Source organism: Lepidochelys kempii, chromosome 8, assembly GCF_965140265.1.
Source record: "Lepidochelys kempii isolate rLepKem1 chromosome 8, rLepKem1.hap2, whole genome shotgun sequence".
In the NCBI taxonomy this organism is placed as follows: Eukaryota; Metazoa; Chordata; order Testudines; family Cheloniidae; genus Lepidochelys; species Lepidochelys kempii.
In genome coordinates, this window is record NC_133263.1 from 100,056,704 (window position 1) to 100,081,071 (window position 24,368).

The window sequence follows — 24,368 nt, forward strand, 5'->3', positions numbered from 1 at the left end:
GTAGAAATAGTCTCTCTGCAATGAACTAGTGAAACTAGTGGCACCTCTTTCCAATACCTGGCTTATCTATTCACTATTGGGAGTGATTTTGCTGAAGACACATTTCATGCAGCTCCAGCCCTGTGGTCAGCTTCACAGAAATGGACAATGCCTCCCATTGATCAGGCCACTGCTTTCCTCCTGAAGAGGGTGCAGCTCCCACCTCTGACTCCTGGGGGAATTCTGTGCCAAAAAATTAAAATTCTGCACACGGTATTTTAAAATTCTGCATATTGAATTTATCAAAATAACACAATATAATCATGCCAGTTTCAATTAGTTTGGTAATTTATTTCAAAATATCTGTCAGCAAGTATGTCTAACAATACAGACCAAAAAAAAATTCTGATTTTTTTTTTTTTTACAAATAGATTCCTTACTTTGCATATTAATACAGATTTTTAAGTAATTAATTTAAACTACAATACTGAAATGTATTTCCAACTCCCCTCAGAAGTGGTGCAGAGGCTTGGGGCTAATGGAGGAGCTGAGGGGGAGAGAAATAATTGCAGGGAGTGAACCTGGAGGGTTGTTACATGTGGGTAGAAGACGTATGGAACAGGTTTGGTTTTTTTGGTGCGGGGGAGAGATTGTTAGGGGGTTGTGGAATCTTCCCCATGCAGACCCTTGCTGATCCCTAGCCTCTCCCATTGAGTCATGCACATCTGCCCCTGTCCCCAAGTGTCCCTGCACCCCCACTAGCACTTAGTCCCTGCCCCAGTCTGTCTCCCCTCCCCCCACTAGGCCTTCTGATCCTCAGTCTGTGTGACCCCGCAGCAGCCCCATGCCTCCTCCCTTGGCCCCATGGCAGGGTGCTGTGAGGAACGCAGCCTCTCCTCCCCCCAGTGGCTGTTGTGGCAAGGTAACCAGCTGCCCTCTGTTTTGGTGCCACAGTGGCCCCTGGTGAGTGAAAGGCATAACTGTAGTGCCACTCCAGCAGGATGTATTTCCTGCAGAGGAAAAAAAATGTGTATGGGGCATGAATTGTGCATGTGCACAGTGGCGTAAAATTCCCCCAGGAGTAACCTCTCTGCCTGGTCAAATCTGCTGCTCCCATTGCCCTCTTTCCCCCCCCCACCCTTTTGGAGAAAGCTATAAGAAGCAGCAGTACTAGCAGTGTGCAGAGTGTGCAAGGATGCTGTTGTATTAGAGCTTCGCAAAGGAAGTGGAAAGCTCTTTGCCTCTTCCACCTCCTTTGCACTCCTATGCAGAGCGAACAAGTTTGTTGTACACTGTAATTTTGGCGCACTATAAAAAATGAGGGTTTGCGCTTTTTAAATTTTGTACTTAATCCCTGTCCAGATGTGCACATTAATTTAGAAAGTTCCATTGTTGTTAATATAGGGATGGAAAATCCCTTAAACATTAGAAAGTACTTGGATTCCTAGCCTTTGTGGCATGTTTGACTGTATCGTTTGTGTATTAAATTCTGCCCTACATCCATACAGTCTCGTTGGTTTTGGTGGGGTTATTAATGTGTAAAGGTAAAAGTTGGACCTAAATGTAGCCATCATACATTCTGTCAAGATTTAAAGCAGCTACTACAGATAATTCAATGTCCTTTTCCTATAATGGTGGTTTTAAAATAGAAAAAGTGTCAGCCCTTGGGAAAATAGATGCAAAATTAGTTTATGGTTAGAAATGTGGAACTACTGCAGACTTCAGTTGTGATAAAAGGGATCTCAAACATCTGTGTGTAAAGAAATACTGTTCCTTTACATCAACACATGGTTAGAGATCATTGAGAGATTGTTTCTACTCCTGGAAATGGTTACCTTTGTGAATATGTGCTGTCCATGAAAATAGTTTAAAAGGGTAGTGTCCTCGACTTATCTTTAGTTGTTCTGGTGACTTCATGAACCTAGAGTTTCAAATTACATGTAATTTATGTGAAGTTATATTCTTAGCAGGCTACTGTTAATGCAAACTAATTGCATTTCTGTTTCACCTAGGGACTTACACTTTCTTTGTGTGAGATGACAGCTGTTTGATACGGATGCATCACAGCTGGGGGAAACATGTATTATTGCTGATGTTTTAAACTTGAAGGCCAGATGTAGACGAAAGTTCAGTTAATCTCTTTGTCTGTTACTGGAACTTGCTGCCTCCCTGACAGTGTGAATATCAGTGTTCATAGCCCTTTACATTTATGATACTGAGTTGCAATTTATTATACAAGAGCCTTGGCAATGACTTGCCATAGCTGACACAGCATCCTCAGATGCATCAGGAGGAGAATACGATGGTCAGTATTTCACTGTTCTTTATGAAATATTAAGGGCTCGATTCTGATGTTAAGGCATAACCTTTCATTTGAGGTGGTGCAGCAGTACACTGTCTCATGGAGGCACAATATCTCCTAGAGTTCCAGGGAGCAAAGGAGTGGGGGAGAAGGTAACCATTGAACCAAAACCCTTGAAGAGGTGCAATATGTATTTCCTCTGCTGCTTGGAGGTGAATGCTATCGTATTGTGCTAGGCCTCTGCACACATGCAAAGGCTATTTTTGACCACCTTCCCTCTCCTCTGACTGTAATATACCTAATGTAAGGGGCTGCATGATCCAGTACATGTGGGTACACCTACACAGCAGTTGAACACCCATGGCTCGTCTGAGTCAGCTAATTCGGGCTCATGGGGCTATAAAAATGCTATGTTTAGGTTTGGGCTTGGGACTGAAGCCCAGGCTCTGGGACTTCACAAGGGAGGAGGATCCCAGAGCCCAAGCTCCAGCCCGAGCCTAAACAGCTATGCAGCAATTTTTAGCCCCACAGCCTGAGCTCCATGAGTGAGAGTCAGCTGACCTGGGCTAGCCACAGTCGTGCCATGGATCTCTCATTCCAGTGTATACATCCCTAAATCATTGATTTTTATCGTCTGGAATCCCAGCTTCAAATATGGCTTGGATCACAAGTGATATGAATTTGAATAATATAAAAATGTTTCAGGCTAACAGCCTTCACATTGGGTAAGCACTGCACAATTTAGTATGATTGTCCATATCAACTCAGAGGATGATCCTAGAAGCAGTAGTGTTCTATTGGGAAGATTGCACATCTCTTACCAGAACAATGCATGGCTCTAGCTAGGTCAACCGGCGTTACACTTATTACTGTTTTCACACTATGCTCTTAATTCTCAGTATTGCAGTAGGACGGAAAGGGAGATATTCACCCAGATTCTTTGCTTATCTTCCAGTTTATCTAGTTACAGCTCCTCATTCTTGGGGCCAGGTCTGTCTTCCTGAGTTGCGACATAGGTAAGAGCAGCCCAGGGCTGTTCCAATTTACACTGGATGGCTACAGTCAGTATGGAACCATTACCCCAAGGGAGCCTCGTAGGAACACATTGAATTTCAGCTGCCTCCTCATCCCTGCCTGGGAACCAAACTGGAGGAGTGGAGCAGGAGCTGGATGTGCTGGTACAGCACCAGCAGAGAATTGCTCCACACCAGAAGAATTTTCATATGGCCATATTCAGCTTCTTTCTCTTTCTCTCTCTTTCTGTCTCTTTCTCTCTCTTTCTCTCAGTGAAAGAGAGAGCCAAAGAGTCTTATAAGCAAATGGCACTAGGAACCGAACAAATGAGGAATGTTTACTGCAGCACCATGAGTAACGGTAAATCAGCAACAAATCAAGAACAAGTATCTGGGGTTAGCCGTGTTAGTCTGTATCCAAATCAAGAACAGTGACTAAAAATCCAAGATTTCCCAGATTCCTCAATATCATGTGCATTCCCTTTCCAGTAGACATGCGGAAAAGCAGAGGCTTCCTGCCACAAAAAGGAAGTGCTGAACAATGCACCTCCACTCATCTCAAGTAGCATCAAAGCCTGCAATGTGTCTTTGAGAGAATAAGATGATCCACACACTGTAGAAAGGTTCCTGAGTAGCAGCCGTGTTAGTCTGTATCCGTAAAAAGAAAAGGAGTACTTGTGGCACCTTAGAGACTAACTGTGGAAAGAGCTTGTGGAAAGCCTGGCATCTGTTGATTCTGCAGCTGAAGCTATTGTGGTCCATATTGAGCAACCAGTAATTCTGAAACAACCCCCCCCCCCCAAAGAAAAACAAAAAATTCGGAGTGAACTAGAAAGGTTTCTTTCCTTTCTTTTCACATTCTTAAGAATTGTCTTTGCTGTATTTTAAAATGATCATTATGTAGTAAATATTTGCATTTTTGAGCCCTGAAGCTGTGGCCAATTTCTTTCACCCACTCCCTCCTTTCCTTTATTTATTTAAAAAAAAAAACAACAGAAAGCAAATAAACTACAAAGAGAGAGAAACTTTAAAAAGTAAATTTAAAGTGTGGTGCATGGCAAATTAGGCACACAGCTCCCATTAGCAATAAAGCAATAGAATGAGTTGCATGTCTAATTCACAACATGCTGTGCTGAAAATGCAGTCTTTAGTACTCAGTGAAAAGAACTGTGAAGCCTATCCAGTTAGATGCAGCTTTATGGGTTTTTAGAGGTGGGGGAGGCAAGCTTTTAGAGTATAAAATAAGGCATTTTTAAGGCTTTCTGTCTGTGGCTTCCAAGCAATAAAGCATCAGTTAAATTTGATATTTTTGTGGCTCCTGAGACTTGCTGCTACAGTGGACTTTTACCAGTTACTCTTCTTTAGGGAAATCTGGAAACCAAACCCCAGCTGTGTCAGTATACTGGCTGTAAACAAACAGTAAAAAACTTCCAAGTAGAAAATAGCATAAATGTTTAAACCAAGAAACACGTTTCATTCTAGGAAGAAAATACTTCAACATAGGGTTTTTTCCCCCCTGAATTTTCCTTCAAAGCACAGAATTGTACATCTTGAGGATTACTTTCCTTGAGCTCATTGAACAGTTTGCCTCAAGAAAAGGCATGAATGTTCTCTTCCCAGCCTATAGTCAAGACAATCTCTAGGGCAGTGGTTTTCAACCCTTTTTCATTTGCAGACCCCTAAACAATTTCTAATAGAGATGTAGCCCCTTTGGAAATTCAACCTGTGGTCTGCAAACTCCTACCATAGAAGTCTTACACTGAAAACTGACTGAACAGAATTCAACTGTAAATGTTGCACGTGCTCAGCATGGCAGTTGACACAGTGGGAGAAAGGGGACTAAACTGTGGGTTTCTATGATAATGACAACACTTCCAGATTTTGGCCTATAGGTGCGGGTATTCACATACTTTTGATCAGAAAAACAGAAAGTAAATAAGGAAATGTTGTTTAGTGTTTCTCATAACACAAGAACTAGGGGTCACCAAATGAAATTAATAGGCAGCAGGTTTAAAACAAACAAAAGGAAGATTTTTTTTCATACAATGCACAGTGTCAGTCTGTGGAACTCTTTGCCAGAGGATGTTGTGAAGGCCAAGACTATAACAGGGTTCTAAAAAGAACCAGATAGCCATTGATGGACCTATCCTCCATTAACTTATTAACCAGAATGGGCAGGGATGGTGTCCCTAGCCTCTGTTTGCCAGAAGCTGGGAATGGGTGACGGGATGGATCACTTGATGATAACCTGTTCTGTTCATTCCCTTTGGGGCACCTGACACTGGCCACTGTTGGAAGACAGGATACTGCGCTAGATGGACCCTTGGTCTGACCCAGGATGACTGTTATGTTCTTAATGTCTTTTCTGGGATCTGAAACTTTATTTTCATAATCACCGTTCATGGACCCCTTAGACATAGTCTGCGGACTCCCAGGGGTCTACAGACCACAGGTTGAAAATTACTGCTCTAGGGTAGTTGTGTATCAGTACCCTGCTTGTTCAGTTCATTAAAGAATGTGGGAAGAGGTTGAACATTTCTACCATATCCACTCATGAAAGGTAGTCTTGCAGTTGGTCTACCGCTGTGCGTGGTTTTAAATGCAACTGTTCAGTCTTCGCTTGGTGCCAACATCAGTGTCTGCTTGTGTATGATGTTGCAGGTGTCAGTGAATGCTGCTGTGAAACTATAATGTAAATGTGCTGCCTTTCATAGGGTTCTGTATTGGTACCATACTTGCATTCAATTCCTAAGAAACCCAATAGCTATCACTGCAGAATAGAGTTGTCCAAAGAACTGGAATTTTTGGTCCTTGACAATAAGCTAAATGCACCCCACTAGCTTCAAGTGCAAAATAACTATGATATTTAGGTCACGTACAAGCGATGTTAAGCCACATGGGGAAATTGCTATTTTTGCATACTAAGCTTTCATATGATTCTGTGTAGCATAAAGAGTAACGGATGCTATAATCGTTTCAGATACAGAGAATGTCCAAGAAATATGATACAAGAGAGAGATTTATTTTTTCCAGTGTACCAGCAGCTATACTGCCATTAGCTGAAACGGCAGTCTGATTTGCTGGGTTAGAGCAAGACAAAACTTGGGGCTATACGTACAAAAAGAGAGGTGGCAACTGCTGAGACTCATTTCCACAGTTAAAGATTACTAAATTAGTTTTTGTGGTTATTCAAGACTCAAATGTTGGATATGCAGTGCTAACTCACTCCTTCATAGTGTAGTTCTAGGGAGTATGAGAGTTACTCTTGTCGTTCGGTCCTGATCCTGCAGCTGATATTATACTGACCTGTACAAAACTACATTCACTCTAACAGAGCTTCATGTGGTATCGGTGGTTTGCTCACATGTATGCTTTCAGGATCAGAGCTGTAGACTATATTTACTGGTGCTATCACAGTTCTAATGAATGAAATTATAAAATCCAGTTCACAAATTGTATTGTTTGACCCTTTTAGAATAACTTTGTAGTAGCTGATCTGCTGGGGTGGGGATTCTGAAAAGCTGGTGTCATTGATAGTTAATTAATCTTCCTTAGAAACCTCAAACATCTGCTTAGCAATCTTCCATTGTTTAAATTGTGCTTAATTTTTGTTGATTACATTAAAATATAAATCAGGGTAACTGATCGGGCAATCAAAATTCTAATGTATGTTTTGTTAACACTTAGATGTTCCTTAAATTCAAGGCATTTTAGCATAAGTATCACAAGTCCATTCACTTAATTGTACCATTTCTGTTCATTCTTATTTTACATACCCCTATTTAAAGAATGTTTTAAATATTTTTACTTTTTTCCATGAAAAAGTATAGATTGCATATAATCGTCCAAGTAACTATACAGTAATTCTAATTTGAAGGATAACTGTTACCACCTCTGGTTTATATGTTCAACTCAGTTTCATTATCATTCATTTGAGTACAAGTTATAGCTACCTCACCTATATTCTTTGAACTGTCCATACACACAATTATTTTTGAGCATGATTCTTTAGCATTAAGTGTTTAAAGCAGGAATGGGTAAGAGCCTGAGTTCTTACCCCGATTTTTATTGGGGACTGTTCAGATGAAGGGTTTTGCTTTGGATCCATTTCCATTCTAAAACAAACATGACTAATGTGGTGGTCTATGCTGACCATTGGTCAGTAAAATGATTGAGTTCATGTTCTTTGGGATAGCAGACAAATCTCTTTTCTTAACTGTGTAGGTCCTGCCATTGAACTTGAAAAAGGAAAACCAGAATCCATTGAGCCTGAGCCTGAGATACAGAAAACATTCAGTGAGGAAGCGAATACATCAACATACTATCCTGCCCCTGTTCCAGTAATGGACAAGTATATTCTCGAGAACGGAAAGGTATTTGAAACTAAATACTTTATAAATAGTTTTTAACTGTTCTTCGGGTGGATTTCATACCAAACTTTCATGACATTAGAGTCTTTGCTGTAAGCTACTATTGTGTTTAGTGTTTTCCTAAATTTTCACAAAGTACAATAGTATCCGTATAATAAGATTACAGGAACATCAATCACTGTGTGTGTCACTCTGAAGCTTATGTCTGTAGAGTTGGTAGGAAATAATGTAAATAGCTACAAACATGGTTGGTGGCCCTTTTTTTATTCAGAATATCCTCAGGATGAATCATCATTGGGTATTGTGATCTGTTACCATTCAGTTTTCAAATTTACAGCCATTTTGACTTGACAGATTACACCTACAGCTATAGAAAAGCATGTATCTATGGCATGCCAAAAGTTCTAAGATCACTGTGACCAATTGCCTCCTTTACAGCCAAGTTGAATGCAACAGTTTCACTGGTTGTATGAGGGGGACACTGGATTTTGGCAACTGCCACCTGCACAAAACACAAATCTCTCAGTGCAACCTTCTCTAGACACACATCAACACGACCACCGCCACACACTGCAGTCAGCACACACAGTAACCCCAAACATGCCTCACCACAACATATACCCTTCATTCACAATGTGTACAAATTCACATTTCTTCCTGCACAACACAACAGAACCCCCCATTCAACAGCACAATCAGCACACACCACAACTCCAAACATTTGAGTATCTAAAATGTTTGTTGAGCCTGTGTGAAAACAAGTACAAACATGGTCGAGAGCGCTTGTTGTTCACAAGGTTCTGTCATCACTGGAGGTTTATGACTTGTTACTGTCCAATTTTTAAGTTCTCAGCCATTTTCAGCCTTTTTACATTTATACTTTACGAATTACACCTGTGTGACAGCATGGGATTGCAGGTAATAATCCCTAAGTAATAGACAGTTATACAAATATGTACCATATTTGAAACTGATAGTTGGTGGTAAGATCAATGCTACTTTGAAGTGAATGCACACAGTCAATATACGGAAAAGGACACAATGAATAAACTTAAGTGTTTACATAAATCCACTGGAATTATACCATACTCAGCAGATCCCCATTCCTGGGATGTGTATGCAGTCAGTGCCACAATTGGAGAACCTCTGGAAAGCAATATCCACATCAGGCTCCACCATGGTCCTTTTAGCTACCAAATACTATTTCATATAGTTACAGTGGCAGAAAAACATAGCACATTCCATTTCACCTTAAAATCAACATTACACAATTGATTGCATCTGGTTTTTTGACACGTCCCTTGAATATGAAGTTAAAATAATAATTCATTGTTCTGTATTTTAACAGAGATATCCAAACACTTAGTTTGTTGGGATTTAGATTGTTGTAACCATTTTAAAACAATTGATACATTTTGGTGACACACTTAAGGTGGCTAATTTTTAACATTTTCACTAATTCGTGCAATTCTTTTTAACCTGAACTGCAGTGGAGTTGTAGAAAGGCTGTTTTACAAACTTCACACTGTGTGGTATTGGATGTGATCATGGTACGATTCTCACTCATGTCAGAGAAACTCTTCTCTATCCCAAAAGAGAGGACAGCATTACAAAAAAAATTAAAGATGAGCTTGTGGCATTCATGAAAAATGTTGATCTAAGGTGTGTGTTAGTCAGATACATTGTTCATGTTGTCATGGTTACTAAAGTATTCTGTTCTTTGTTTTTGTTCTTGGAGGTTGATCCTGTGCTCGGTGATTTCAGTGGCAAAGCTCCCATTGCCTTCACCAGGCAAAGGATCTTACACTTTGTGTCTGTCATCCAAAGATCACAAAATACTTACAAAAAATTGATTTCATTAGGCCTCACAGCACTACCTCTGAGAGTAGTAGATAAGTATTATCATGCCCATTTTACAGAAGGGTAAAACGAGGGTGGGGGAATAAGTTGCTTGCATAAAAATATACAGCAAGTTAGTAACAGCTGGAAATTATAAAAGAGAAACAGGATTCCTGTGGTCAAGTGGCCTGCTATAACCACAGACATCTATTTGATACCAACAATAACATTTCCTTCGAATAAATGAAAAGTTTTCAAAGAATGGAGACTGTTTGAAACATGAATCTTTAAAAAACGTTTTTTAAACAGGCTATTTTAAAATATTTTAAGTAAAAACTAGTGAGTTACATGATGTACTTAAGGCCTAGAAAGAGATTAAGGTATCTGTGCATGTTAATATGGAGTAGCTAGCTATACCATGGAATACATTATACTTAGCTTTTTGGTAAAATGGAGCATTTAGCTTTCTGGTTTTCACTTAGTAGTCAAACCCAGAATTCAGCACTTCAGAGTGCTACTGATTTTTTGTTTTAAATCTCCTTGAAATATTCTAAACAACTACATTGTGTTTCTTATTTAGAGGTATTTGTATTTTAGTCTTGGAAAGTCCAAAATCATCCTGATTTCTGAGTGCTGGCTGCTGGCTATGAATGGAGTTGTTTTACAGAGTATGGGGATGGAGCCAAAAGAAAATACTTTAAAATAAATAAATAAAATAAAGTAATTAAATAGAGACTGATCAGAGTGGAGAGAGGGAAGTAATTGCATATTGAGGATTATGTAACTTGTTTGTCTGTCTATCTGGTTTTTTCACCTATGTAGTAACATTCTTTAAAATATCTGGTGATGAAAGGAATATTTTTTATGCATGACTATTTAAAAGAACAAACTATAATCTGCCTTTTTCAGTTTTATCTCTGTCTAAAGAAATTATATACAGAAGAGGCAATTTGCTTTGTGTTCATCATATTTTCAGGAAAAGTAGACTCTTTACTTGATTGCCACATGGCAATCAGTAACTAGAACATTAATATTTCTACAGTTAAGGTTTTAAACAATGTTACTTAAGGACACTGTGAAGGGACTGTCATCTCTTGATTGCCTCCTTACAGCTGGGTGCGGTATTTACTCTTGGGGGAATTCTGCGCATCTGTCTCGCATAATTTTGTATTTTCCCGCATAAAAACATTTTGCCTAAGTGCTGCATTTCTGCCTTTTGCCCACCAGAGGCTGCTGTGGCGCTAGAACAGGCAGCATGAACGCAGCTGGCTGTCCTGGCACCACAGCAGCTTCTGGTGGGCAAAAGGCAGAACTGCAGTATTTCTGGGCCAGAATGTTTTTTTATGCGGGAAAACACAAAATTCTGTGCCTAGTGCTGTGGAATTGCCCCCGGAGTAGAGTTCATAACAGCACCCTGAACAGAGTGGGGCACAAAGGGCTGCTGTGGGGTTCAGAATAGCTATGGGGGGGGGGGGACACAGACTGGAGCATGGGCTCAGGAGCTAGTGGGGATTGGAAGGGGGCTGCAGAGACCCATGAGGATGAGGGGTGCATGGAGGGGGCAGAAGTGCCTGACTGAATGTGAGAGGCTTGGGGTCAGCCAGGATCTTCATGGGGGAGGCTTCCCAACATCCTAAGAATTCCCCCTCCCCAAGAAAAACCTCCCACCCACACCCAACACCCTCCAGATTCACTCCTAGGCTCCTTCCCTCTCCCTCAGCTCTTCCGTTACCCCTGACTCCCCCAAGCCTTTGCATTGCTTCTGACAGGTGCAGGAAATACGGTTCTGTATTGTAATTTAAATGTATTGCACAAGGTTCTGTATTAATATGCCTAGTAAGGAATCTATTTGTCCAAAAAAAAAAAAATCTTTTTTTTCTCTCTGCATTGTTAGACGTACTTGCTGACAGATATTTTGAAATAAATTACCAAAATAATTGTAACTGGCATGATTATGTTGTGTTATTTTGACAAATAAAATATATAGAATTTTGCAGAATTTTCAAATGTGTGCAGAATTTTTAATTTTTTGGTGCGGAATTCCCCCAGGAGTAGGTATTGCAGTCCTTCTCTCATCCCTGGTGTCTTCTGCAGTCTTTCAGCCAGCCAATCGTGGTGGGTCTTCCATGGCTTGGCCCTCTGGCCAATTCACGAAGTCCAAATGAACCCCTTCTGGGGTATTAAAGAGTCCAATAAATAAACGGTCTATTTGTCCTTGCTGGGGTCGTCAGCCCCATCTCTGGGGCCCTTTAAATTCAGCCTTTTGTTCAGGCTCACAAATTAGCTCCATTCTCTCCTTGGGGTTTATACCACTTTACCTGTGGCCAGTAGAGGAACCTGGGCCCACCCGCTACTCTGAGTTCCAACCGAGGGACTATACACAGTGGCCACATGCTGTTTGATTTAATTTTTTCTGCTTCTTTCCTTGGTGTTTTCCCACCTGGGTCCTTTAGCTTTACCCTTATCTCGGGTCCTCTCTCTCTCCCTCCATTCAAAGCAAGCTATGCAAAACACAGTCAGAAAACAAACTCGGGCTATTCTTCAGGTTCCTTTGGCCAGGACTGCTAAGGCCAGGCAGCTCCTTTTATTTCGGTCATCAGGGCCTTGGTTGGCTGTTGCTTGCCTTTCTAGCTTTTAGAGGACCAGGTCTCTCTGGTTTCCAAAATGGCCACTCTGGAGACTCCTCTGTGGGCAAGGTTGAAAGATCTACCTTTGCTGCTCTTTTCATTTAAGCTTGTTGCTACTTGGGACTGGGTGTAGTAGGACCACAGGGCTCCCAGCAGGGAGCCACAAAGGCCAAATACACCATATCACAGACACTGTTATAATAAAAATGGTTTTCAGGCAATAGCTTGCAGTCCTAACTCAGGAAAAACTCCAGTTAAAGTCATTGAGAATTTTTATTGAACAGAGACTCAGAAATTGGACCTATGTAATTTAAAAATGTCTTTGCCCAATTTTCAGTGAACGTAATGAGAGTGTTCACATGTATAAAGTCACTCATTTATGTGTGAGGTGTGCAATGCAGATCTTTTATATGAGTAACGTAGATAACATTTTAGATAATTGAACATGAAAGATGTAAAAAATCAAACTTAATTTTACTGTTAGACGATTTATTTTCCTTTTTTCCTTCTTCCTTCCCTTTTCCTTTAACAGTATTACAGAAATATTGTTGCATTTCTCCATAATAGTAGTTCAGTTGTAGCTATTAGGAATGGACAAACTTCATTGATGGAATTAGGTTTTGTGAAGCTTGCAAGCAGCCCTTTGGGTTCAAAGGGTTAACAATTAATTGGAGTGCTGGATTTCCCCAACCACCACCCTTGTAATTTAAACAGGGAGGCCTAATTCAGCTCCAATTGAAGTCAACATGAGGTTTATCACAGACTTCAATGGGACCAGAATTTGGTCCATTGTGTGCATCCCTCCCCGCCACCTCCCACAGCATGATTTGAATAAATTCTGTTCTCCTGGCAAAACGGAAGCCTGTGCTGTGTACTAAGAGTAGGACTTTTTTCCTTGCCCCCAAATTAGGCTGGCACAAGTGATTGGCTTGAATACAGTGCATATAGCGAGTACTAGATATACTTGCTCATTATAATTTTTCTCTGTCCTATTTCTGGTCCTTTTATCATAGTCTTTCAGGACAGAGACTATGGGGGAAAAAAGTTAAGAGTAAAAGAACTGGAAAAGCAGAGGAAAGTGAAACACACGATGTAAGCGTTTGACTCAAACTTACTGACCCACAATGTTGGGCAGGGTTCAAAACTAGGCAAACTGAATTTGCTTAGTCTTAATTACTATTATTATAGTACATAATACTAGTGTTCATACAGTACTTGTGTACCATAGATGTTAAGTTGTTTGTTTTATTACTACCTTCTAGGTCCATCTGGGCAGTGGAATCTGGGTAGATGAGGAGAAATGGCACCAGCTGCAAGTAACGCAAGGAGATTCAAAGTATACAAAAAACCTAGCTGTAATGATTTGGGGAACAGATGTTCTCAAGAACAGAAGCGTCACAGGAGTTGCAACCAAAAAAAAGAAAGATGCAGTTCCCAAGCCACCTCTCTCACCTCACAAATTAAGCATTGTCAGAGGTAGGTTACTTGAAAACTAGGTTCCTGCTGTGGAGTTTAAACATTAATCAGCTAGATGAAAAATGCTTCTATCTTATGTAAAATTCATCCACTTAAAAACTAAAATAAAAGTTACTGTTGCAACACACACTACTCCCCTCCCAAAAACAGACACTTGCTTGAATAGCCAGACCCACTGCAGTCCTTCGAGGGCCCAGTGCTACAAGATGACTTTGGTGGGGTTCAGGGTGCTCATCATGTCAAAGCAGGCATTTGCAGGATAGGCCCCAAATGAGCTTTGCAGACAGCACTCTGTTGGAATTTGTTGATAACTTACTGATGTTTTGTAATGCATGTATCACTTTTGACAAGCACTGGAATAACTTTACAACATTACAGCTATCCATTGGGAGAGAGCCTTTCATTTCTCCCATCTCTAAGATACAACTCCCTCTGGGGTGGGGCACAGAAGCCGTTATTATAACATCTGTACAAATCTTCATCTCCCCCTTCCAAAAACAGATGTATAACAGCTTTTCCATTTGAACCAAAGTGAAGTTAGATGGATAGAAATCAATTTCTGTTGCTAAGTTGGAATTTGAGCAAGAAATGTAGATCAGTGACCCTAACTGGGCAAGAAGGATTGTGATGAGACCTTGAATAACCACGAGCAAGCATCCCATGTGCAAGGTGCTGAAAGAGTCAGAACAGCGGTTGTCCTTTATTTTAAGTGACTAATAAAGTTCAATCTTTTTGTATCATCATGCTTGCATTTTACACTGTCACTTCTAATAGTCGTCTTTGGTTCTACAGAGTCCTCTCTGTTAGAACTGAGCCAATTCTGCATGGAATTTTTATCAAGAGTGGGGTGTTAGCCTCTGCATTCTGCCTCCTAAAGCTCCTTGTGCAGTTTCAGTGGGATATTATTCTAAATTGCTGTGTAGGGTTCCTGCGAGCTGTATTAAATAGCGGCTGTATTCCAAATCAAACGTGGCTGTATTTTGGAAGCAGGAAATTTCTGTATGTATAGGTTATAAAGTGATCTTATTTCCAATTCCCTCATCCCAACTCACTCCTGTAATTAGTCATGCTTATTTCTTGTACCTTGTCCTTCAATTGGATAATAAGAATTTTGGGGCAGGGGACCATGCTTTCTTCTGTATGTTCAGTGCCTTGCTAAAGGGGCTCCATTTCTGGTGGGTGACTCTTGGTGCTACCACAGCACCACTAGTAAAGGAGTGTGACATAATATTCTGGTTGTAGCTATGACTGTCGCTCACCAGCTTCTACTAGCAATAGTTGGGTAAATCTCTCCAGGAGAAATGAATAGTCACTTCAAAAAAGTAATGGTTCCTGTAGATGATTAAAGCAGACTTTTTTATAGGTAACTGGTGATAGGGTGTGGAGTTCTGCTTGTTGGCTATTACTTAGTGGGTTTTTTCCCTCCACCAAATCACTGTATGAAGACTACTGTAGAATACAAACAGGGCCGCCACCACCCTGGACCCCTGCTGCGGGGCTTCCCTGGACCCTTTGAGGCTGGCCAGCAAATTCTGACCCTCACCCTGTGGAGCTGCGTGGCTACCCAGACCCTTGCTGCACACCTGCCCTGACCCCAGACCCTCACCATGGGGCTGGCTGCCTGCGGCAGCCCACCCTGGACCCCACGAGGCTGGGTGGGGCCAGCCAGCTGCCCTGACTCCAGACCCCTGCTGTCTGGCCCCCGACCCCGCCACATGGCTAGCTGCCCGGGCCCCTGTAGCAGGGCTGGCTGTGGCCCACCCTGAACCCTGAGGGGCGGGCTGACTGCAGACCCCTGCCACGTAGCTGCCCTGGGCCCTGTGGGGCTGGCTGTCTGGCAGACCCAGACCCCCACCATGTGAGCCGCACAGCTGCCCCAAGCCTGGACTGCCGGTGCAGGCCCGGCTACCCCCATCCCCAATCCCCACTGTGGGGATGACTTCTGCAGCCTACCCCGGACCCTGCGAGGCTGGATGGCCCCTGCGCAGCTGCCCTGACCTCGGAACCCCGCCATGCAGGGCTGTGGGGCTGCTTGCCCTGGACCCCTGCTGCATGGCTGCCTCGGAGCCCGCAGGGCCAGCTGCCCGCCCTGGATCCCCGCCACGTGGCTGCCCCGGATCCTGGACCCCCGCCGCAGGGATGCCCCGACTCCCGGAGCTGACTGCCTGCCCCTGACCCTGCCATGTGGGTGGGCTGGCTGCCCTGGCCGCCCTGTGACCTTGTGGGGCCGGCCAGCTGCCCAGACCCCCACTGAGCAGCTGCCCCAGATCCTGCAGCTCACAGGACTGGGCAGCTGCCCTGGACCCTGGGTCCCCAAACCTTGGGGCCAGTGAGAGCCCCAGATCCCTGACCCACAGGGTCAGCCACCAGCCCTGACCCCAGACTCCTGCCAGACGGGGTGGGCCAGCAGCCCTGACCCCACTGGGCAGCGTGGACACCTCTGCGCTGGGCAGTCAGGAACCTGGTGGCCCCGGTACTTTGGCAGTCATTAGCACAGAGCTTGGCCCACTGAGAACTGCTGCACTATAGACAGTCTCCCCATGCAGCCATTTATCTGCTGCCTGTGATGTGTGTAGGCAGCAGCAGGGGATGGCAGAGCAATTCTTCTGTTTGCAACATCAGGCAGTCTGTGGGCCTGATAGTTTTCTCTAAGTCAGGCTTCTCTGGTTTTCACCAGAATCAATAAGGTACTGCCAATTGATGCCTAGATCAGTCCCTGAAACTTTGAAATCGATTGGATGCAGTGTTCAAAAGTTATCACGCTACAGACACTGGAATGCTATGACACTGAGTGTAGGGCCCTGCTGTGCATGGCCAGTGACATGGACTGTGCACCTAAACAAAAGAGTACAATTCTCTTTACGCACCTGTGCAGACTACCTGAATCTCAGATCCAGGTGCGTAGGAGACAATGGGCTACTTGTCTACTTACACCCTCAACGTAGCTGGACGACAAGGAATGGGTGGACCCTGTCTCACTGATCAGTAGCTAAACCAGCAGCCTTATACCAGCAGTAAATTACTCCCCCTTGTTGCCCTCAGAGTGGTGGACAGGAAGGAAGTAGAGGAAGAATTGTGGCTCATGGGGTATGTCTGAGTCACAATGGCTCCTAGGGCCACTTTTGAATTGGTACAACTTACACATTACCTCTTGCTCGGGGCACTGGTAAAGTCACAATATTGTCTGTATTTATGTGGCAGGTCCCTTGGGCAGAAACCCCCTATTTGTTAGTAATAGTTCAGTGGTATACTACTGAAGTTTCTATAGTGATGTAATGTTCTGCCTTGAGCACAATGAATCTGTCAGCGTTTCAGTTAATTCCCCCACTGTTTGCCGCATTATTTCAAATCATATTTTACTGCATATTGGTATCCCAGCTATCAGTCTGCCTGCCAATTGGTTTTATTTATTTAGTAATAGCCAATAAATTTTCCAATGAAGAGTTCATAAAATTCACATTGTTTCAGATGTTTTCACCATTTTCTAGTTCCAGAATAGCTTATTTAAAATACATTTTAAAAAGACAGAATTAGCTCTTAAGGTGGCTAACATCCCTTGCTACTTAAAAATCCCTACAGTGTAATACATTATACAGAAGTTATAAAAAGTCTGATGCATGAGCACTGTTATAAACCTTGTTAATGCAAAATATAACCTTTTATAAAACTTCTGAGCAGCTTCAAAATCAAATACAAAGCATAAATACTTAATTTTCATAACTTTTGAATAAAACTTGTTAATTAAGCAATAATCTCTATCGCTTTCTAGTATATAAAGCAATAAATGGCTGCTAAAATTGATTACTAGCCAAAGCAAAGCAGAGATTGTTTAATCAATCCTGGAAGCTATTTATTACTAGTAGCCTACACAACAATAGAGATTATTTCAATTATAAAACAAATAACAAAATGCATACCTGATTTTAAGGAGCTGAAAGTAGGGTGCTACCTCTCTAATTCATTACAGAAAAACAGATTAGATCCTGCAACTTGCTAAATGCCATCTGGGGGTGGTGGAGTGTGGTCTGAGCTCCCACTGGCCTCAACTGACTTTGATTTTTTAATTAATTATTATTATTTATTTTGTATTTACATTCCAGTAGAGCGGAGCCTACAATATGCAAAGTACTGTACAACACCAGAGCAAGATGGTCTCCACCCCAATCTAGTAAACCAACAAAATACAAATGGTTGGGAAGAGATGTATAACCAAGATATAGCCATATTAATGTATACTACATAAATTTTTTTAAAATGTGAAATAAATGTCCCCTATCTCCTACTGCTTCTCCTCCTAACCACTATTATTTGGCTAATGTCTTGTAGGTGTGACGGTAGAAGTGACTTGAAGGAGGAAAGGGTAGTGGCCTGACAGATCATTTTCAGTAAGGGTGTTCCATGTCGTCTGGAAGAAAGCTCTAAGACTGTTCTGGGAGATGTGGACAAATGAAGGGGTTAAGGTTGGCATTGATGACAGAGAGGGTAGGAGTGACACCATATGAGTTTGGATTTACCCCCATTTCTACTCATGAGGCCAGTGCAATGTCATAACTTGTGAGCTTATTGTGCCCTACAAAGATTCAAATATGGCAAGCCTAAACTTGTGCCAGATAAAGGGGACCAAACCAATAAATCAGAGAACCCTTTTTTTGTACAATAGAACACTATATTAAAAAAATATACAAGTTGCTTATGAAGTGCTGGCTCTGTAGTACCTTGAGCATGTTTTATTTGCTGTAATTCCAGCACAGGGCTAATTTCTTTCCTTAAAAATAATAACTGCTGTTCTCTTACTTCTCCCCCCAGAATGTTTGTATGACAGAATAGCACAAGAAACTGTGGATGAAACTGAAATTGCACAGAGACTCTCCAAAGTCAACAAGTACATCTGTGAAAAAATCATGGATATCAATAAATCATGTAAAAATGAAGAAAGGAGGGAAGCAAAGTACAATTTGCAATAAATTTTGGATTTTTAATAAAGTCTTAGTGTTTTACTTATGTCGTCTTGATTTGTGTGGAATTTTTGCTGAGGCGATTAAACTGGCTTTTAGTGTGGATCTCATTCTGAAATGTTGATGTATTTTTAAGCAGTTTTGTAAAATGGCTAGATATGTAACCTGCTTTAAAGTGATTTCAGATACAGAATCATAAAAATGTAGGACTGAAAGGGCCCTTAGGTCCTCTACTGCAGTCTCCTGCACTGAGGCAAGGCTGAGTATTAGCTTGAGAAGCACTGTTCTAGATATCTGATGAGGGGGACCGGCAATTTTTTTTTCCAGTGTGCGCGCAGACTAGCAGCCGATGGCTCACGAACCGGCACCGGTCCACGGACCACCACTTGGAGTAGCACTGATCTAGAAGACTATCCCTGACAGGTGTTTATCTTCACCTCCACTGACTGAGATTCCACCACCTCCCTCGGTAATTTGTTCCAGTGATTAACTCCTCTTACAGTTAGGAAGTTTTACCTAATGTGTAACCTAAATCTCCCTTGCTGTAATTTAAGCCCATTACTTGTCCTGTCCTCAGTGGATAAGGAGAACCATTTATCACCCTCCTCTTCATAACGACTTTTACCTATTTGAAGACTTATCGTGTCCCCTCCTCAGACTTCTCTTTTTCCAGACTAAACAAACGCAGTTTTTTCAGTCTTTCCCCATAGGTCATGTTTTCGAGAACTTTAATCATTTTCCCCCATTCCCCCTGGATTATCTCCAGTTTTTCCATATCTTTCTTGAAGTGAGGTGCCCAGAACTGGACACTATTCCAGAGCCTTATGAGTGCTGAGTAGAGTGGAAAAATTACTTCTTGTATCTTCCTTACAACACTCCGGCTAATGCATCCCAGAACGATGTTTGCTTTTTTTTTATCTTTATACACGTTATAAATGTACACTCGATGCCATTATCTAAATCATTAATGAAGATATTGACTAGAACCAGACTCAGCACAGATCCCTGCAGATCCGCACTCCATATGCCCTTCGAGCTCAAGTGTGAACTATTAACTGCTCTCTGAGTACAGTTTGTATGCACCTTACAGGAGGTTTGTCCAGGCTACATTTCCTTAGTTTGCTTATGAGAAGGTCATGTGAGACTATCAAAAGCCTTACTAAATAGTGAAAGTCCATTACCTAACGCATTAGTCCATTAAACAGTGAAAGCTCAAAGGAGAGTGAAACTCCCAGGTTGTTCCAATGCATTGCAACAAGCTGACTGCAGTTCTGTTTCGGTTGTGATTCTGCAACACTGACCTGTATTTTTGTTCCAGTGAAGTCTGTGGGATGCTACATGGACAAATCTCTATGCAGGATCTGGGCCATAGTAAACCTCTGCTTAAAGTGAAATTCTGGTGGGAAAAAAAACTCTTTACTGTAAGAAAGTTTCACTGTACTTTACAGTGTGCTTTCCTGGAACTGCCTATAAATTTGCTTGCTTTTATGATCTTTTGTTTCTATTTTAATATATTTGCTCTAGAGCAGCTGAACAGTGCGTCCTTATAACTTATCTTGACCAACTAGGTCACCATTAGTTTCAATTAAAAAAAACAAAACAAAACACTAAACTTTTCTCCAAGTTTTAGTATGTGAATGACTTGTAAACATTTCTAACAGGAACTCAACTGATGAGCTTTTCAGACATAAGGGAAACTTTCAGATAGGAAGTGTTATATTTATGCAACCTATTCAGAAGGTATGTGTTACAATTACTCTTGGAGCACTACATTCTTAATGGTATTTATATTTCTTTTCTGAACGTATAAAACAGTAATAGAGAATATAAAGATTCTGTATGCAAGAAAAATGTGTAATAGAAAAATAAGTTAATCTAGTACCAATTGTATTGAGTCCATAAATGAGCTATGGAAATATTTGAACACAAGCTTAAGCATCAAGAGAACTTATTTTCTGGATTGGAGTCAGTCAGGCTTATGGCACAAAATCAAAGAAATATTTGCTTGTGGCATGACTGAATGACCCCTTAATGGTTGTAACTGGATGAAATCAATGTCTTCTAGTGGGTCTTGTTTCATGCAAGGGATTTGGGAGTAGATGCTATAGAGAAAATAATTTAAATCCTGTAAATCCATAAACAACTGAACAATCTCTAGAAGATAAAGAGTGTCTGTCTCATAGCGCTTCGATAAAACTGTATTTACAAGAGTGTGGTTATCAATAATAGGTATGCAGTGTTGGAGCTGGCAGCGGCAGGGTGTAAGGCCTTATCTACGCTGCCACTGTACAGCGCTGCAGCTCACTCAGGGGTGTGAAAAAACACCCACACACCTCAAGCGCTGCAAGTTTCAGCGCCGTAAAGTGGCAGTGCAGACAGTGCACCGGCACTGGGAGCTACTCCCCTCACGGAGCTGGGGTTTTTTTGGGCTGATGCTGGAACTACACAGGAATGTTAAAGCGCTGCCGTGGCAGATAAATTCGTGGAGGACAGGTCCATCGATGGCTATTAGCCAGGATGGGCAGGGATGGTGTCCCTAGCCTCTGTTTGCCAGAAGCTGGGAATGGGTGACAGGGGATGGATCACTTGATTATCTGTTCTGTTCATTCCCTCCGGGGCACCTGACAGCGGCCACTGTGGGAAGACAGGATACTGGGCTAGATGGACCCTTGGTTTGACCCAGTAGGGCCATTCTTATGTAGTGAAGACATGGAAAGACATGATGGGTGAGGTAATACCTTTTATTGAACCAGTTTCTGTTGGTGAGAGAGACAAGCCTTTGAGCTACACAGAGCTCTTCTTCAGGTTTGGAAAGTAGGACAGCTAAATGCAAGGTTGAAAAGATAGGTTAGCGTAAGTAAGCAGCACATATTGAAGGGACCATCCAAGGTGAAGTTGTCCCTTAACACTCCAGTAGTCATAGGATTAACAGGGGTTAGTGGGTTACAGATTGTTGTAATAAGCCATAAATACAGTATCTATTTAGACCATGATTTTTAGTGTCGAGCAAAGTTATGAATTTAAGCTCCTGGGCTTGTGTTTTCAATGTCTTGTGCAGGTTTCTGTTGAGCATGAGGACTGAGACGTCAGATATGGAGTGATGACTTTGTGAAAAGTATTCACCACAGATGATAGAGTGGGTTTTGGGTTTTGTTTTTTTTTTTGTTTCTGTGTGTGTGTCCTTTTATCAGATTGTTCTGTAACCCACTAACCCCCCTTTTTGTCATGACTGCGGGAGTGTTAAGGGGCCACTTCACCTTGAATGGTCCCTTAGAATACTGCTAACTACTTATACATCCGATGAAGTGAGATGTAGCTCACGAAACCTTATGCTCAAATAAATGTTAGTCTCTAAGGTGCCACAAGTCCTCCTTTTCTTTTTGCGAATACAGACTAACATGGCTGCTACTCTGAAACCTATGCTAAACTATGTGTTTGATCTTGTATTTAGCTGTGACACCCTGCATACCTTTCTCAGACTTAAAGAAAAGTTCTGCGTTATTCGAAAGCTTGTCTCTCTCTCCAACAGAAGTTGGTCCAATAAAAGACACCCACCTTGGTTATCAATAAGTCGTTAGTTCACTGATTTGAGTGTCAACACCCTTCCTTCCCCCAAAGTCTGCTTTTGGTAGTTTTGGGATGCTAACAACTTATCTTCCATTAAACACTTAAATACTGATAGGAATGAACAGTGTGGCTTAACCTATTGAAACTTTCTATATGTATTGGGATAATTTGAAAGCAGCATTGCAGGGATTCTTCTAGGGGATTTTAAGGGAAAAAATAGACAAATGACGCATGGTTCAGTGGATGCATTATAAACCAAAGTAATGCTGTATAGTGCCATAACAGCACTCATTTAAGTGCTTTGTTGGATCAGCGCCGAAGTATTTATAATTCATACATTCTGAGTGTCGAGCCCATTTCGTGTAATTCTCAAAAAGTTCTTCTGAAATACAAACAGAAAAATTCCAGTGCTTTTGTTGTCTTTAGAAGGGCAATAGTTATGAAGTGAGCTGTAGCTCACGAAAGCTTATGCTCAAATAAATTTGTTAGTCTCTAAGGTGCCACAAGTACTCCTTTTCTTTTTGCGGATACAGACTAACACGGCTGCTACTCTGAAACAGAAAAGGTATGGAACGAAGTATTAGCCTAAAAGCATCACTATTCCAGACAGGACTTAAATGCTTTCCTGAACTGGGGTGCTAGGTAGGAAAGAACTGTGTGTTTACTATCAACATATATAACTATTTCTTTTTTATTAAAGAGCAAAATAAAGATAAAGTTGACGAAACAACTTGGAAACTGGGTTCCACATTTCTGGAAAATACTCATGAATTGATCTTTAAAAAGGCCATTTAGGCTTAAAGAAAATTTCTGTCATTCCCTCTCCCCTCTCTCTCTCTCTCTTTCCCCCTCTTCCTGCTACCCACTGGAACTGTTAAACACTGTACTGCTAATATAATTCCATTGTAATGTTCTTTAATAATATCATAATTCTACTTTTCTTGAAAGATGAATATAGACTAAGCTTATTTGAGGCAATATTTCATGAAACCTGGGAGAAGTAGATTAGAACTGAATCAGAGATTCGGGGTCTAGTCTGTCTCCCCAAAAATCAGAGATTCAAAGTTTGTATGAATAACCAGCACCAGCATCCTAATAGAGCCTCTTCTAGACAGACTTAGCACATCAGACACCCTTCCTGCACATTGCTCAAGAATTCAAACTATTCAGAGAAGAGATCTCTCTGAAGATTTCAGTCCACCTCTCTGTGCCTACAGCATCTACCACCCTAGGTCCAAGGAGCTTTCTGCCACAGATGCATTAAAGCACCTGGATGATACAAAGAGGTTCACTTCTAAAGTAAACACTGTGTGTATCACTGGGAACGGCTAGCTACGGTGGGTTGAGTTAAATTGTAAAGCTGGCATTTACGGTTAAATTAAAATCAATGCAAGTTTTGTTTAGGTTGACATTAAGTAAGTTGGGCATCCTGAAGGCAGTACCTTCCAATAATGTGTTATATTTTTAATGCAATGCAGTTTTCTGGAAACAAGCTTTTCTAATAATGGACTGGTTTCATGCACATGGTAATTGGAACTAAGGGTATGGAAGGCTTTGTTGTGAACAGTAATCCTGTACAAACCATCCCTTTGATCAGTATCCATTCTTTACCTCTTCCTCTGAAACAGTATAAAGAACAGATAGGCTTTTCCCCACTTTATTTACTGTTTCAAGTAGGCAAAGCTGTCATGTGACTCTGCAGAATTACCCACCAATGAAAAAGTATATATGTTTGAACTCCTAAATGAGGTACATTTTTCTGAATTAGAATGTTGATTGCTAGATTTACTGTGAATTTAATGTCAATATTTTTTTTTATTGCAGATACCAATCTAGTAAATGTGTTAATTCTCCCATAATCCAGCCCATCTTTGTGTGGTGTTCGTACCGTCAGTGTTGGTCTGCCATGTTGATTTCTAGTTTTTGCAAGACTAGTGCCTGCAAACTTTTCCCCAATCGCCATATATACTTGATGTTTTATAACACTCAAGCAGATGCAGTGGACACAGTTACAGAATTTTGACTGGAAATGATAGGATTTTATTAAACTCCATGGCAGCTCTAACATTCTAAGGTTAGTGCTGTGTTATCATTTGATAGTGTAAACTTGGATTTGTAAATATCAAAAGAAAAAGCACTTCAAAGGGACCAAGTTTTATATTATCCTGGAGATCAATGCATACTGTTTACCTTCTTTTCTCAAAGGGGGAACGGAGTACTATTGTTACATAAATGATCTC

General features: G+C 41.4%; 2 protein-coding genes across 2 annotated transcripts in view; both read left to right on the forward strand.

Annotated features, from left to right (window-relative positions):
* Positions 1 to 18,589, forward strand: part of BEND5 (BEN domain containing 5) — a 37,142-nt gene extending 18,553 nt beyond the window's left edge. The window contains 3 exon segments of the mRNA XM_073357769.1: positions 7,519 to 7,667; positions 13,393 to 13,606; positions 18,413 to 18,589. Coding sequence (XP_073213870.1) covers positions 7,519 to 7,667; positions 13,393 to 13,606; positions 18,413 to 18,570 — 521 coding nt within the window. The 3' untranslated portion in view covers positions 18,571 to 18,589.
* Positions 1 to 24,368, forward strand: part of AGBL4 (AGBL carboxypeptidase 4) — a 1,390,068-nt gene that overhangs the window by 862,423 nt on the left and 503,277 nt on the right. The gene's annotated exons all lie outside the window — the stretch shown is intronic.